The 17,677-nt window shown below is 42.1% G+C and overlaps 1 protein-coding gene across 14 annotated transcripts in view; it reads right to left on the minus strand.

Annotated features, from left to right (window-relative positions):
- Nucleotides 1-17,677, minus strand: part of PIK3C2G (phosphatidylinositol-4-phosphate 3-kinase catalytic subunit type 2 gamma) — a 370,973-nt gene that overhangs the window by 289,554 nt on the left and 63,742 nt on the right. For 11 of the 14 annotated variants that reach the window (XM_039544583.1, XM_039544571.1, XM_039544579.1 and 8 more), the window contains 3 exons: nucleotides 14,814-14,967; nucleotides 5,397-6,188; nucleotides 2,377-2,459 (listed from right to left, as the gene is read on the minus strand). In XM_039544583.1, the coding sequence (XP_039400517.1) occupies nucleotides 2,377-2,459; nucleotides 5,397-6,092 (779 nt within the window). In that variant the 5' untranslated portion in view covers nucleotides 6,093-6,188; nucleotides 14,814-14,967. Of the gene's footprint in view, nucleotides 1-2,376; nucleotides 2,460-5,396; nucleotides 6,189-7,282; nucleotides 7,567-10,487; nucleotides 10,601-14,813; nucleotides 14,968-17,677 lie in introns of all 14 variants that reach the window. The other 3 variants (XM_039544537.1, XM_039544542.1, XM_039544528.1) reach the window with 3 other exon arrangements.

Genomic DNA, 17,677 nt, shown 5'->3' on the forward strand with positions numbered 1-17,677 from the left:
GTGAAAGTAGTTGCCTGTGTAGCTTCGTTTGTGGATCATGAACACATCACAATTTCCACTCTCACAAGCTTCACCCTTGTAAGCTATCTCCGTATAGATGACAAGGATTGAATGCTGGAGACTTAATTACCCTCTCACCCCTAAATCAGGGCTGAGGTACAGAGGCTTGGCAGCCTGAGGAAAATCTGTATTGCTTGCTGCCCATGCTGTTCATAAATAGAGGACTATCATTTCCAGGGGTTTGATCCTGAAAGATGCTGAGCATTCCTCTGGGGTGCAGTGCATACTCTGCTCCTGATGAAGTCAGTAGGAGTTGAAGAAATTCAACACCTCATAGCAGTGAACTTTGAGACTATCAATTTGGTATCTTTCACTAGTGTCAAATTCATTTGAAAAAGGATTCTGAAACTATCCGTGGAAGAACATTTGCTAAAGCCTGTTCCATAACTGTACCAAGAAACCTGGGAAAGAGATTATGGAAACTGCTTTAAAGTTGATACAATGAAATGTTTCAATTATGGGTTGCCACCTGTACAAATATTACCTGGAGAAAAATATAATGGGTTTCTATTTGAGTTACTAGCTGGAGCAGTAAATTTGCATGATGTAGAGTTTGAATTAGATATTTTGCCTGATTTATAAAACCTGACAGTTACTAAGATTCTTTAGGGACTTGGGGGAAGCTCAGTAAGACTGAATGGGTTAGTTGTGTGCAAATCTAATTGAGATTTTTCTTGGTCTTTTCCTTGGTGTGAAATCTCCTGAGGATGAGTTCTTATTTTGATAAAACAAAAAGAAAGGGTTTGCCACAGACACACATAAAACAAGCTATGCCCAAGTAGAAACAGCTTCATTTCTATTAATCTTCCTATACAGCGTTAATCTTCCTAACACTGTAAATAAACTCATTAATTCAGAAAATCAATAGGAGGCTTTTCCTGTAATTGGAGTGGAAAGTTAAATGTACAATGTTTGAACAGAACAATCTGAGTTTCTGACAGGAAAGTATGTCATGTGGCATATGCCTTCATGAATCTGATGCTGTTAGAATGGGGCTTGGAGTCAGACTGATGCACTATGAAAAAAGGGAAACAGTGAAATCTCTGATGCAGCATGTTTGGGGGATGGACAACCTCCCCATGGAACTAAAAATATATTCAGCTAATTTCAGAGCCATTAAGATGAATTAGAAAGACATTTTTATACAGACAGGTCTTGAAAGGCCTTGCAAAAAACTGACTCAATATCTAAATGTAAATGGATTATAATATATATTTATATACCTAAAATGGTTCTTTGGGGGAAAGAATAGTATGTGACCATGTTACTAAAGACTTTATCATAATAAATACAAATATTGGGACTCAACTGAGGTTGTATAGGCAACTTTCAATCTTATATTTCTTAATGTTCTTGTTTTTTAAAAAAAATGAATTTTCTAGTTTTCTTTAAAAAAAGAAAACTGAAAGAAAGAAGAAAAATTCTATCATATGGGATGGTAACAGCCCAACTCTATCACTCAGCAGGGTTGGAACACTAAGGTAGTACTTGGTAGCAATAATAGCCCATTATCCTCTAAGTGGAACATCCACTGGAGTGGAATGTCACACAGTTTGTCAGTGGGTTACACAGTTGTTTTCTAGACAAAAGTGGAATGTTAGGTATTAGGATTCTGAGGTTCTATCCCCAGCTTTGGGAGAGGAGTGCCTGGACATTAATGAATGGCTTGTGCTCAATAATCAGTGCTTATCAATGGAACAGATGAAATTTGAACTCATGAAATTCAGGCTCCCAGCCCAGTGCACCTTTACTAAGACCGGAGGGTAGTTTGCTGAAGGAAATTAGGTAAGCAGGCAGGCACCTAACTGCAGGCATGGCAATATATGCAGTGCAGATGTCCCTTAATTTTCTAAACAGTTCAAGTGCCAATTCTGCTCTATTATCCATGTGCAGATGGTAATTATCCAAAACTTTAAAACTTGGCCAAAACAGAGTTTTCATGAGGGCAGCAAATAACACTTCTCCTGTATCAGGACTATCTCCCAGCCAACTTTCAATTTCCTGCCCCAAACCCCAGAGGCATTAGAGCTGGTCAAAGAAGTGGGATGAAACATCTTTTATGTTCAATACACTGAAAAACATCAACTTTGAAGAGGTCAATTTACTTCTTAGTAATAAAGAGGGTGGCAAGGACAGAAAATATTTTTTCTACTACACTTGCTCGTTCATATTAATCTCTAAACCAAAATTAAGAGTTTTTCCATATTTAAAGACATTGAAATTATGGTATTGTTCAGAATTGTAGAAATAATCATCCAATTAATATTAGCGAGATAAATGTCATAGTTGGTTGAATAAAGTTTTTTCATTACTTACTTCTTCACTCCATTGCAAAAGGAGGCAATACTTTCATTACTCCCTTGATCCACTTCAACCAGCTGGATAGACCAACCTGCAAACTAAAAATACCAAAATTAAACGCATTCCCCCTTCTCCCCTCCCCACTCCCAGGCTTGCTGAGTGAAATAGCTGTTTCACAGCACCAAGCGCTGGGATGGAGGCAGGAGAAGCAAGATGCAGCAGCACACTCAGGGGAGGAGGTGGAGGTGAGCTGGGGCTGGGGGGCATGGCAGGGAGCTGCCGGTGGATGCTGAGCACCCACCAATTTTTCCCCATGGGTGCTCCAGCCCCAGAACACCCACGGAGTTGGCGCCTATGGGTGCAGGGCTGGAGCACATCAATAATAGGGCTGAAGTATAGTTGGCGTAGGGCATGGACAAGGCTGAAATGGCCATGAACAAGTCTAGGACAAGGTTGTGGCAGGAATAGCAACTGGATCAAGGGAAGGCTGGAAGCCTAGGAAGTTTAACATTGTGTAGAAGCACAAAGGTTCCTGGCTGAGTACTGCTATTGTACAGATTAACTTGAAGCTCTGGCAGGGTCAATGAAATTCCTGTGCCTGGGGGTCATATTACCTGGGCCCTGACCTGGCATAGGCTGCTGCAGCAAACCTGAGTGCTGACTCACTGCAGACTCTGCTTAAGGGATAAGTCACCGTAGCTGAGTTGCTGCAGAGTCCCTGAGCCACAAGTTACTGCAGGCTCTGTTGGGGAGTCATGGCAGCTGTGTGAGCAGCCCTGGCCTGCCTGCAGGTTTGCATCATACATAACTTTGTCAGACTTTAAAAGTTGAGGCTGAACTTTTCCATGCTGTCTTTGTGCCTCACTCTGATTTCCCCCCCCCCAAAAAAAGTTTCAGCCAAAATGGTTCAGTTATTTCCGAAAATGAATTAGGGAAAAATACATTTTGTCCATGTTAAAAAATTCTCAAGACTGTTTCTTTAAGAAGCACGTGTGACTACATGCTTTTGAGCAGAGACTTGAAATGTGGCAGGGAGATGATCTTTTGCTGTTCCCATGGAAATCTGCCCACATTTGGCCAAGTTAGAAGCCTCAGAAAAATCTCAGTTTACACATGCTGAGTGCAGAATTCAACAGCTGATATCTCTGAAGATTCCATCCTCAATGAGAATGCTCCATCCTCTCACATCAGCTACATGTGACAAGAACGCATATGCACTGGTCTCACAGAGTGAATGAGCATGTTCCACTCTGAGAATGCAAAGGCAAAGATGGACTTTCCTAGCATCACTTCTCCTAGCTGCAGCTACTGTTTGCAATGTGCTTTGTGGACCTCCAGGCGGAAAGGCACCAAATAAATTAGAAATTGTTAATTCGCCCTTTTTAAAACTACCATCAAATCCCTGTGCAGTCAACCACAGTCTTATGATGAATAGATTTTCTTCAGCCTGTAAACACCAGAGAGAGGCACAAACCACAATCTCCAGACCTTGGTGTGATTCTTAGCTTTTGTGAAGTGGTCTGAAGTGGAGTCTTGACTGAGGTCTATAATAAGTCAACTTTACTCACCCAAGGTCTGATCCTGCAAGGTGTTCAGCACCTTCTGCTTTGAGTAAGGTCAAGAGATGCTCAGCTCTTTGCAGCATAATGCCCTAGCTATCTGAAAAGGGTCACTGTAGAGTGATATGAAGTACTTCTCCCCACATGTATCTGGATACTTCAGGATTCCCAAAATATTTCAGAATGCTGACCAAGAGGTAGGTGGGGAGGGTCACCATTATGAGGAAGGGAAATGTGTGAGGTTGTGGAAAGGAAAGAGTGAAGAGAGGAGGGACATCATCAGAGAGGGAAATGGAGAGCTGGAAGACAAGGAAATTAACACCCTCTCCCCTGCCCCTCCAATATCCCTGAATGGACCACTGAACACTTGAAGGAAGGCAAGAGAAAGAAAAACACTTGGTTCAAAAAGACAAACAAGAGCCAGAGAGTATCATCAAAGGATCTGACTTCTGAAGACCTGAAGACAGTAAAAGATATTTATTTAAAAAATACACATACATAAAAGCAAGCAGAGTGGGGTCAAAATAGTCATTGTGCCAAATCTCAGGATTAGAACAAGTCAGCTTGAACAGAGATAGAGATAGTAAATTTGGCCACACAGCAAAACAGATTCAGCATAATGCCCTGCTATTACAGATCTTTTGTTACCTCTGTAAAAAGCCCACCCTACAATACTTTGCTCTACCATTTGCTCTACAGTAGTAACAGTCCAATGATCGAAACAATGTTAGTGGTCCAAAAGCGCACTACTATAATATACACCACTGCAGCATTTTGGACCACAGAGCAGATCCTCAGCTAGTCCAAACTGGTCTAGTTCCATTAGAATCAATGGAGTTAAACCAATTACATCAGTAGCGAAACTGGTTCCATTACTTTAAAAAATGAAGCAGTCTTTTTTAATAGGCAGATGGGAGAGATATGACCACACATTTAAGTGTAAGTTCGGTAAGCCACAAGTAAGAGGGGACAGATCTAGCCAACATAAAATTCTTATTAGTCAGACTAAGCAGTCTCCTTTCCCTTCTAAAGTGATTTCTTATGGGCTGCTTGGTTCTCTTCTGACTGAAAAGACAGATTATTCTACAAAGAAAGTAAAATTTAGAAGCTTTCCTCCCAATTAATCATCAAGAAGAGTCAATATACTGTTTATTTATAAAGGTAGCTTCCTCTTTAACATATAAAAGCATTACAGGAAAAACTGAGTGCCAAGAAAAAAATAATATTTGCTGCCTGATTACCCACTGCCTCGCCTCATGTGTAGTTATTCAGAACTTGTTCCAAAAGCCCATTAAAATCAATGGGATTCTTTCAATTGGCTTCAATGGGCCTGATCCAAAGCCCATTGACATGTGCAGAATGAGTGCCATTTCTCACCCACTTCACACAGGTGTGGGTGAGTACACAAGATGTAAGACAGGGGACAGTCAAAACCAAGATCTTTAAGTCTTTCAACCATACAAATTTGGCACATACCTCTGTGCTGTCTGCAGAGCTGACGCTGGGCCAGACAGGTCCAGTGGTCAATTCTCTAGGAAGGTTTGTTAAGTATGTTTCCCCAGAGCTCATGAGGAAAGATTTACTGTCATTTCTCCTTTTATCTTTCATTTCTTGTCTGCTTGCATTGTCATCTGAGAAAACGGGATATTGATAGTCTATATGTTCAAAGCCTATATAGAAATTCAGATTTTTATTCTCTTTCTCCACATCTGACCCAAATTCATCTGCAGTTGGACTCAAGTTATTTCTTCCATGTGGACAATAGTCATAAAGTGTTCCAATGGGGTATGTGGGGTAGGAATTCTCAACTGAGAGGTCACTACATCCGGATAGCAAAGAAGGTCTGAAGCCAATTGTTGGTGGCACCCTGACTTGCTGCCAGTGAGAGGTGGGGCTTCCAAAGTAAAGATCCCTGTGAGGAATTTGAGGTGGATTTACTCCATATAAATGTTCTTCTGCTGCATCCAAGAAAAACTCATTTTCTTCAAGGTCACTTGAATATGCTGGACCATAAAAGGGTATTTCACTGCCGCCTTCACCAACTATTTGATCAACTCCTAGACTGACCTGGCTATCAGGATTAAAATGATACATTGAGTAAGACGCTTGGTCCTCAGATTGTCCTTCTTGTAACTCATCTTGCGTCAAAGGCATTTTCCAAAAGTACGCCATGCTTCTTTAGCCCATCAATCTTAGTAACACTCAGGAGATTTGCCACAGTTTCAAAGTCACAATGAGTAACACTGCAGAATTTGAGCTTTATATTCACTGGAACAAAACAAAATAAAACCAGCTAAAATGAATTTAATGCGCTGTAAGTTGTACATGTAAATGGCATTCATTTTAGAGTTCTTTCCATAGGGTATAAGATCCTCTCTCTTATCTGGTACCTAGAGTGAAACCCACCATATGAAACAGATGGAGAATGGTCCTTGGTTTCTGGACTGTTGAATAATATTTGTGGTCATTAAAACCAAAGATGCCCATTTCTGCAGTCTCCAAATAAATAATTTTAAATTCCTTATTATTTTTACAGTTGAATAGCACATTTTAACCAAGGATCTCAAAGCTCTTCCACAATACCCCTGTGAGGTTGGTCAATATGGGGGGAGATTTTTTCAAAGGTACAAAAGAGAGTTAGCTGTCTAATTCTCTTTTGTGCCCTTTAAAACCTCCCCTTATAATATCCATTTTATAGAATTGTATTTTGAGGCACAAAGAGGTTAATTGACTTGACCAAGGTCATACTGCAAGTCAATGGACACAGTATCATACTCTTCTGTAGTCACTATGCACAATTTGGAGTTTATCATATAAATCAAGGCAAATATCAGTTAGCCAATTTAGCCTCCCCCACCATATGACATTTAATTAGAATGAGATCAGAAACAAGACCAGTAAACATATATTGACCTATAAGCATGTACATGTGTTCATAAAAAGGTGTGCGGTTAAATTGGCTATGCAACTATTTTGAGTCCTGGGGTTGGAGGGGGCACAACAGCAAAAGCAGTGTGTCTTCAAAACTTCAGAGTGCAAATGGCAGGGAACAGCAGCTACCACAAGCTATACACAATTGTGTTCCTTACTTTTTCAAATAGAAGAAATAAAACCCATTTGATTTAATAATTTAATGACTATTTATACCCTTCCTTTCAGAATAGAAATACTATTGAAACGAAAAGATCTCTTGTAAATTGCTGAGGCTGAAAACCACAGTTTTTCAATATGCTGCTAAAATCTATAATGTATTAGCTTAGATGATAATGCTATGCACTGAAATCTATATTACAGTAGAGGTATTCAACATAACTTTTTTATTATTATTTTGATGAAACTCTATCTTGACTCAGACTACTCACCCATAATCAGAAGGAAAAGGAGGATGAAAATTGGATTTTGTGATATGGAAACCTCCAAGACCTGCTGTCACAGCTCCAGGGTTAGCTGTACCTTTGATCCTCGGTCTTTCCTTGAGCACCCCTCTCAAGGGACAGACCCAGCATACGCACTTCTCTCAGACTGGAATCCTGCAAGTCACCCCATTTTTAGAGTGGGTCTCTTGGCTACAGCACCCATTTACCAATCATGTTTCCACATCAGGTCCAACTGGACGTGACCTCTGCAATAGATTTCTCTTCAGGAGCTGTGCACAGTGGGTAAATGCAAGAACACCAAACAGTGTCTTCAAAAAAAGTGTCTATCTGATTATAGCAATCAGAAAGAAAGGGATTAACATAACAAAAAGACCTACATGCATATTGTCTTACTTAAGGCTTAATGTGCATTATAGAGTTAGGATGACATAAAGCAGCTTATGTTGACCTAACTATATCAATGTGTATAGCCTTGCTCCTGTTGATGTAAGTGCCTTACTACACCAGCATAACAACTCCAGCTCCATGAGAAGCATAGGGCTTCTATCGGTGACGCAGTGTCTGTGTAGACAATGAGTTTCTTACATTGGCTGTTGGCTGGGCTCCCCACTCCCCGCTGGGAGCCCTGCTGCTCTCCAGACTCCTGGCTCCCCGCTTCCTGCCAGGAGCACGGCAGCTGACCAGATTCTAGGAGTGGATCTGGTCACTGGAGGTGAGAAGCCCCAGGGGGCAGCTGGGCTCCCGGCAGGGAACTGTGTGGAGCTGAGAGCCCTGCCTCTCAGCCCCGTACAGTGACCCTCTTCGGTCCGTGGGGTGCTCCTGGTGAGGACGCACAGCACTGACAGAAGGAGGGTAGTGTGGACATCCAACATAGGTCAACTTAAGATTGTAGTGTAGACATGCCCTATGTCTTGAGAGAAATGATAGGCTTAGGTAGGCCTGATCCATCCCTGGTAGTATCTCCTCAGTCTTCTGGTGGGGAACATTTTACCTATTTCCCTGAAGACCTTGTCTGTGCATCAGGTTTGAGGATTTTGACAGTTTCCAACTGCTTTGTTTAAAAAGTTCTCACCTGGAGGGCCCTGGCTCAGTCCTAAAATGGGGGGTGTTTGTGCCCCTCCCTAACTCCCACTCCCCCCAGGCAGAAACAAAACAAGAAGAGGCCTTGACACCTGTATTTTCAGATAAGAACCTGTGACTGGGGCTGTCTAAAGACATTGACTTTAGGTTCCTGCAGATGTGCAACCTACATGCAGGATTGAGTTACCTCTTTGCATCCATGTAGCAGACATCATGCTAGTAATCAAATAGTAACCAAATCAAATAGACAAAGGTTCACATAATATCTATTAATTATACATGTATCTTATACCTCTTACTCACCAGAATTTAATTTGTAGCCGGATTAGGATTTGACAATTGAATTACCTATACAAAATTTATCAATGTGTTACTAAGCAATAGAGCAGTTACTGAAGGAAAGTGATCTCTGTGACAGAGCTGGTTGAATTTTGTGATTAAAAACCCTTTGAAGTTGTGGGGGAGGGGAAACCACTTCTTTTTTAAATCCACCTTTTTCTAATGGGGAAAAAAAAGGCTTTTCCTCCTCTTTTCATTTTACAAACCTCCTTCCCTCTGCTTTTTTGAAGGGGGGGAGAAGAGAGAGAGTAAGGAAAAGAGAAAGGGGAAAAATGTTAAGATCAAAATAATGCCCCCCAAAATTGAAAAATTTTCATTTTTTCCCAACCAGAAAATTTAATGAAAAATTTTAAATTAAATATAAATTTCTCATTTTCCCATCCCCCCGCCCCTCAAAAATATATACTTACTGGGGGAGTGTACTGGGGGAACAAAAAATACTACAAATACTTCTTTTTAAGCTCTAAACATTTCCAAACGTTTCCATTTTTTCTCAGCAGTACGAACAACTTAAATGATGATGCGCTGTGGCATAAATGTTTAATGGCATGTCCTTGCAATGATCTGCATAACTCCTTCATGGCTTTGTCTCTCAAGCCCAATGTAGCTACTCATATCCCATGCAATAAAGGTTTTATATCCATACCACTGCATCATGTATTCTCCCTCTCATAAAGAGATATAGATATTTATCTATCTATCTCCTTCATTTTAGCCTTTGTGCTGCTCAGGAGGTTTCATGCTAACAAATTCTGCAATGTTGGAACCAGTGTAAGTATTGTGCTAGAGTATGGAGACGGTGTAGCCACTTCTGCATTCCTACTGTTCTCACTGGGCAGACAGTCCCTTGGGATCACTGCAATCTTATTTAAGTTAGAGCCAACATGAGGATGATGGAGCCCAAGAAACCCTGCACTAGGAATGCTGCCAAATTAGGTAGGGAATCATCTACCTGACAAACCTCTACTCTGCTGCAACAAGCACAGACCTGATTCATTATGTATTATTAACACATAAGGTATAAATGCTGTATATATACACACTATGTATTGATAGAGTAGACAACTGTAGACAAGTAGTTATTAGCCATTTAGACTGGAATTTCAGCTTGCCATATCCTGTGTCCTATTGAGGTCCTCTCTGTGCCTTTCAGGAAGTGCTCAGTTTCTGGGAGGGTCAGGCTCAGTATTTGGACTACACGTACTCTCACTCAAATCCTTGTCCAAAGTAGGACGGGTCCTTCATTACTGTTGGTTCTAATTTGTATTACAGTAACAGCACTGACAATGCCAAATGTTCAAGAAGTTTGAGCCCGTCCCTGCCCCTGAACAAGATTTTTTAAAAGAAGTTGGACATTCATTTTATTCACCTTCTGTTTTTTTGAGTTTCTATGGTTCATGTTCTTTTAAGCTGTGCAACCATGAGGACTAGACACTTCTTTTCTTTTAAGATGAAAGCTGAGGTTCTCACATAATTGCCTTGCTCCAGTAACTGGGATTTTAAGAAGAAACCCTCCCCCAAATCAAATATCATGGAATTGGTGATAAAAAAAATAAATCACAAGAATTGCAGCACTGTGTAATGTCCACAATGTGCTAAGCACTTTCCAAACATTCAGATACTTTCCTTACTCTGAAGAGCTGATGGCAGAATCATTATACACATCAGAAACTCATGCATTTTGGGCTCAATCCTTCAATTTTGCTTGAACACGGGAATGCAATATTAGGCATTTTGCTAACCTATATGTATATTTGTTACAGCCTCTTACCTGAAACGCTTAGTTGTTTCGAAGCACATACGATGTCTTATTTCTTTGTACTTCACAGACATACACAGATGAACTACATGGTTTCAATTTCAAGAAGGCGTGAGCGTTCATTCCTGTTTAACAAGTTTAGTTTGTTGATGACTATTTCCCATTTATTCCTCCAGGGAAATTTCAAATGATAATAAGGAGAAATGGGATGCACTTTTGTCTGTTGCCTTTCACATTATTCGTTTTAAAGGTACTGGTGAATGAAATTACACTGTTAATTATACTACGGACAAAAGACAATTCCTTCCTAACTGAAAGGATTTGGAAGCTGTTCTATACCGAAATAAGATTCGGAAATTTCACTAGTCTCCACCTTCAGTAAGGTCACACACAACTTTTAGGGTAACATACATCCCTGTTATTACACACAGTGAAATGCTACACAGGGAAGAGAGGTTGCTTAGCACAAGAAGCAGCCTGTGAGAATTTTGGGAGGCGATAACATGAGGTGCACAATTCCTGGGTAGGACGCAGCCTCTCTCTAAGGTGGCTTCCTGCTGCCCAGGGTGCAGGTGGGGCAGGGCTAATTGGGCAACCTCCCTTCTGCTGGGGTATTTCCCAAGGACTGGTTAAGCGAAAGCTTTGCAGCCTCATTATTTGCTGAGTTGCTGTAAAGGGGTTGCAGTGGAGGAAAGAATAAACTGTGGGCTTATCACTAACACAGTCCCCTGCACTCAGGAAGCACAGGAACAGTTCAAGGCTAGTGCTAACAATGGTGCTAGCTTCCTCAAAGGGGTACAAGGTGAGTCATAACCCAACCATGCAGCCCTGCACACTAGCCAGAATATTTGGCCTCACGCAGGGGAGCCCAAGCTGTTCTCCGTAAAAAGGGAGTATCAGAGGCTGTTCCATCCATAGTCCCCTCAGGGGGTTCCCAGAGTGATTATATGCCTCCACACTCCATGTTGCAGACCTGCACTTTGAAGGTAGAGACTATCTGGTTTAGGCGCCTATCCAGAATTCACATAAAACCAAGAGCTTAATCAACTCCATGATTCTTACATGCACGAAAGGATCTTTGCAGAGAGTGAGAGTGTGTTAGTAAAAACTAAACAGCATTTCAATTAGAAAAAAAGTCTTGCAGTATCCTTGAACACAATAGGATAAAATGCTTAAGGTTACTAATTATAGATATCCTATATCTGATAGCAACTGAATGGAATAAGAATTTGATAAACATGGGGAAAACTCTGCCCTATGTTTGTGGCTGTCTCTGAAATCAATGGGACTTTAAATTTTGCCCTCCAGTAAATTCTTTCGTCTTTAGGAGCTAGGTAGTACATTAGTTCTTATATGTTCCCAAAGCTCTGAACTACCCTATGCATACCACAAACTGTTTTCTGGCATTAGTGTTGTATATATTACCAGTGGTTAAAGAAAAGAAAGATCACCAATTTTGGTGGCTTTTGTCACAGAACTTGACATTATGTGGTGGTGTGTCATGGCTAGCCAGAGCTGTGGTCAGTGGTGAAGAGTCCATAGTCATGGGATGGGAGTCAAGCGTAGGCTGGGTCAGTTTACCAGGAGATCAGAAGCAGGAGACAAACTTGAGAGCAGAACTACAAATCAGTAACCAGAGTCAGGCTGGATCAGGATACCAGAAGGTCAGAGGCAGGAGACAAACCAGCGATCAGGATCACAAGTAAGACACCAGGAGTCAAACTGGGCTGGGATGTCAGGAAACCAAGCCAAACAAAGAGAGAATCATTCCTTTGATTTAGCTTTTCCTATTGGGTGTTAATTGTAAATGTGACAAAATCCCAGCTGCAAGTGAAGAGCTGCTAAATGTTTTGTTTACACTCTAAAATGAAACACAGACATTCTTCAAATTTATCCCATTCAGTAATGCTTCCCTGTAAGCGACTGGACTCACCCCTGTGGCACCTCCTGCTGGTCTCTTGTTGGGAATTAGCTCTCCAGCTGTCAGAGCACCCTCTGCAGGGCGGTGATCCACCTTACCTCTGGCCCCATGTCCCTCCCAGGACCCCAATGCCCCTTTCTCTGGGGTGCTGCCCCTCTGGCAGTAACCCCCAATCTCAGGGTCTCCCATTCCAGGGGAACCCCCCCATCCCCACCTTGCCTCAGTCTTGGCTACTGCCAGTCACCACTTAGCCCCTGTTTGCTGAGGCAGACTGCAGTGTACAAGCCACTCATCATAAGCAAGGAGGGTGGGACCTGCTGCCTTTGCCAGCCCCTTTGCAACCCCAGTACTTAATAGGCCTCACCAGGCCTGCAGCCTGGGGCTTTCCTAGGCCAGAGCCTCCCTGGCAACCTTGGCTTGTCCCCAGCCCTGCTCCCCTCCAGGTACCTAGTTAAGTTCCCTGCAGCCAGGCCCTTCTCCCTACTGAGCTCCTTGCTCCCAGCCTCTTATATAGGGCCAGCTGAGGCCTGATTGAGGCATGGCCCAGCTGCAGCTGCTTCCCCAGTCAGCCTAGTAGCTCTTTCCCTGCCACAGCCCTCTCCCAGGGCTGTTTTAAGCCCTTCAGGGCAGGAGTGGGGTAAGCACCCCGCTACATTCCCCAAAAGCTGGGTCCCCCAGTAACTTCCATTCTCTGAAAGCAGGGCATCTGCATAGATTAAGACTGTGGAAAGGACTCCAAGTGTAAGATGTTCACAGAGGAAGTGCACTGGAGAATTTCTACAATCTGTGGTGCCAGAAATCTAACTAAGCTCAGAGCTGCTGAACAAACATCTGCTCCACTTCACAACAGATTATACATGTTGCTGTTCTTTAGTGCCACCTACTGTCACTGGCTCAAAACTCTGATGCCAGGAACATGATCCAGACAACACTATCACAAGTACAGTGCGTAATGTGTCATTTGGGCCTTTGGCTACCAGGAATGCCATCATGTCTGCGCTGGCCCTTCTCAAATGTGTCTCCTGTCTGAAGACCAACCTTTATGAAAAGAGCTAAGACACTGCTTTGTAGGTGATGCAATACCACTTCTCTTGGATCAGTGCCTCTAAGGGTATGTCTACATTGCAGTAAAAACACCTGTGGCAGGCCCATGTCAGCTGACGTTTGCTTGTGGGACTTGGGCTGGGAGGGGTGATAAAACTGCAATGTAGACATATGGGCTGGAACCTAGGATCTGGGACCCTCCGCCGTCACAAGCTTCAGCCTGAGCCCAGACATTTACACTGCAATTTAATAGCCCCACAGCCAGAGTCCTGGGAGCCCACATCAGCTGACATGGGCCAGCCGCTGGTGTTCTATTACAGTGTAGACACACCCTAAGTATCACTGTATGTGGGGCAGTTACTATGTATTGGCAAACTCACGTAGACAAAACAGGGGTTTTATTTGCTGGTGAACACACAAAGTTATATTACCAAGAAGTGGCCAATTGCCACCTTGATCACTCTGGTTATGTTGTGCTCTTTCCCCTATTCTAGTGACTGTTTAGATTGTGAGCTTCTTAGGCCAGAGATCATGCTTTCTTCACTCTTTGGTAAGGGCTTAGAAGAGTGTGGGCATTACTGGAAATAACTAATAACAAGAAAAATACAAGGACAAACAAATACAATATTATGGTGCATCATTGACGGCGTGATTCATCACCCACTGAAATCAATAAGAGCATTTTGCATGAAGGGGAAAAATGGAGCTTTGACTTCCGAGAGCTGCTTTTCACTCTCAATCACTCTAGTGAAGAGCCACAACCTTCATTTTTTCATGACACTGACAAAGAAACAGAATTTGTACATTTCACTTTATTAGGAAAAATGTTCCAGATATTTCTTTCACACACAGCCCTAAATACAGAGTAAGTCACCAAAGGCACCTATTATTTTTGAGCCATATGGCTTTTCAAGGGCATACTCCGCATGCACAAGGTTGCTGAATTAGTCATTACTGAATATGAAGAACAATGGATTTTAATCTCTTCTTTTGTTTTCATATCTATGTACCTTGATCTCTTAAAAAGGGATAGTAGCTCTTATATACAAAGTTGTTTTTCTGGTAAAAATGACTACAGCTTTAAAAGATCAGATTGTTGAGAAAGTAAACACTGAAATGCAAAGCAGAAAATCACCACAAACATCCTTAAATAATGCAGTTAACACAACAGTGGCATGCAAGAGAACCAAATTTAGCTTTAACTAAATGTAAGTAATCCACTATTTAAGATCATACATTTCAGGAAGAGATTGGCCCAAGCAACAAAGCTCAGATCAAGAGCCAAACATTCTCAAAGTTCAGGGATGTTTGGATCCAGAGCTCTGGTTCAGGACTATCTCAAATTCCAATCTGCTTTAATTTTCAATTCTTACCTTATGCAGTTTTTTACTCTGTTTTCTTAAGCTGTTCTTTCCAGATCACTCATTCCAGTGTGTCTGCTCAATGGCTTCCTGTGAAATTCAGCTATGTCATTCTACAGTATTCAATGGGATTTGTTGACCTTCGGTAAATTCCTCTTATCAGGTACTGTACAAATACAAAACCATGATTTTGTGATACCAGCACATTGTAAAGAGAAGCTCCATAGCAACTGCTGCAGACTTTTTTCCACACAAGACTTAATGGGTCCTCTTCATCCTTGTCCTACAACCCCTTTGTGTTAGACCTGCTGGTGCAAGGGGCGATAAAGCTGGTCTCTGAGGAATTTCCCCAGCATAGAGAGATTATCCGTGTTGGGGATCTCTCTATTTGAGCATTGGCCTAAGCATTGACTTGCTAAACCCAGGGTTATGAGTTCAATCCTTGAGGGGGCAATTTGGGGACTTAATTGGGGATTGGTCCTGCTTTGAGGAGGGGGTTGGACTAGATGACCTCCTAAGGTCCCTCCCAACCCTGATATTCTGTGATTCATACAGCGTAGAAACTCTCTGCCACCCTCACAACCTCCAACATAGGGGGCATGGAAAGAGCACCACTGCCCTTGGTTATTCCCAGCTGCCAGATCAGGCTGTTGGGACATTAGGGGAGCCGTGAGAGTGTTCTGTCCTGTGCCAGGGCCTTGGATAGAGCCAGAGCAGCTGCAAAAGTGGCATAAAGCTACTTTTGACCCCTCCCTTTAGGTTCTGCATGGAGTAGAGCATAGGTTCACCTGACATGCAGGATCAGTTATTGAAAAGTATCATAAAGGTGCACACACACTTTTCTGATAAAATATTGGGCCTGATTCTGCTCAGTTGCACAGAGGTAAATCGAGAGCAGTGCCTCTGAAGTTAGTGAAATTATACCAATGTAAACCTGCCTGGAGAGGAGAACTGATTCCACTGTTTTTGTCAGTCAAAGAAAATACATCAATAAACTTTCAAGCTTAACATCAAAAGCAATCTACTTCCAGAGGTTAAGCTTACTTGCACACAGTTAACCCTGTCCTATTCTGAATTCACAGTTATGTGATTACATATTTCCCACATATTACAATAGAATATCATAAAAAATGTCTATAACCTAACACATCTAGTCTCTAGTATTTTTCTCCATTCTTGTATATTTATGTTAATTTCATTGTCATAATTATCCCACATAACTTAGAGTTGTTGTTTCTTGTAAAATCTCTTTATGCCTTGTGACAGACCCAGACCAGTGGGGTACAGGAGTCTGGTAGAGGGCAAATATACTGGTCACTGGATGAGTAGTTTTCTGTTCCCTGAGTGACCAGAGCAGGGGCTGCAATGTAGGTACCAATGACATAGGGAAGGGTAGGAGAGATGTCCTGGAAGCCAAATTTAGGCTGCTAGGGAAGAGACTGAAATCCAGGACCTCTATGGTGGCATTCTCAGAAATGCTCCCAGTTCCATGCGCAGGGCCGGGTAGGCAGGCAGAGCTTCAGAGTCTCAATGCGTGGATGAGATGATGGTGTAGAGAGGAGGGGTTCACGTTCATTAGGAACTGGGGAAACTTCTGGGGGGAGCCTATACAGGAGAGATGGGCTCCACCTAAACCAAAGTGGAACCAGACTGCTGGCACTAAACATTAAAAAGGTTGTAGAGCAGTTTTTAAACTAGGAGATGGGGGAAAGCCGACTTCTGCAGAGGAGCATGTGGCTCGGACACAGACTTCTTTTAGGGGAGAGTCTGATGATAGAGAATCTCCAGGTTACAGTCAGGAGCAGAGGATGGAAGAGGATAATGTAAGGGCCGGATCAGATGATAAACAGTCACATAAAAAAGAATCTGGCACATCAGAAAAGGGCAGACAAATAAACAGGGACAAGTTCTTAAAGTGCTTGTACACAAATGCTAGAAGTCTAAATAATAAGATGGGTGAACTAGAGTGCCTTGTGATAAAGGAGGATATTGATATAATAGGCACCACAGAAACCTGGTGGACTGAGAGCAATCAATGGGACACAATCATTCTGGGGTACAAAATATATCGATAGGACAGAACAGGTCATGCAGAGGGAGGAGTGGCACTATATGTGAAAGAAAATGTAGATTCAAATGAAGTAAAAACCTTAAGCGAATCCACGTGTTCCATAGAATCTCTATGGATAGAAATTTCATGCTCTAATAAAAATATAACATTAGGGATCTATTATCAACCACCTGACCAGGACAGTAATAGTGATGATGAAATGCTAAGGGAAATTAGAGAGGCTAATAATAGTGGGGGATTTCAATTATCCCCATATTGACTGGGAACATTTCACTTCAGGACGAAATGCAGAGATAAAATTTCTCGATACTTTAAATGACTGCTTCATGGAGCAGCTGGTACGGGAACCCACAAGGGGAGAGGCAACTCTAGATTTAATCCTGCGTGGCGCGCAGGAGCTGGTCCAAGAGGTAACTATAGCAGAACCGCTTGGAAATAGTGACCATAATACAAAAGCATTCAACATCCCTGTGGTGGGAAGAACACCTCAACAGCCCAACACTGTGGCATTTAATTTCAAAAGGGGGAACTATACAAAAATGAGGGGGTTAGTTAAACAAAAGTTAAAAGGTACAGTGACTAAAGTGAAATCCCTGCAAGCTGCATGGGCCCTTTTTAAAGACACCATAATAGAGGCCCAACTTCAACGTATACCCCAAATTAAGAAACACAGTAAAAGAACTAAAAAAGAGCCACCGTGGCTTAACAACCATGTAAAAGAAGCAGTGAGAGATAAAAAGACTTCCTTTAAAAAGTGGAAGTCAAATCCTAGTCAGGCAAATAGAAAGGAGCACAAACACTGCCA

This window comes from Mauremys reevesii, linkage group 1 (genome assembly GCF_016161935.1).
Source record: "Mauremys reevesii isolate NIE-2019 linkage group 1, ASM1616193v1, whole genome shotgun sequence".
NCBI classification, from domain to species: Eukaryota; Metazoa; Chordata; order Testudines; family Geoemydidae; genus Mauremys; species Mauremys reevesii.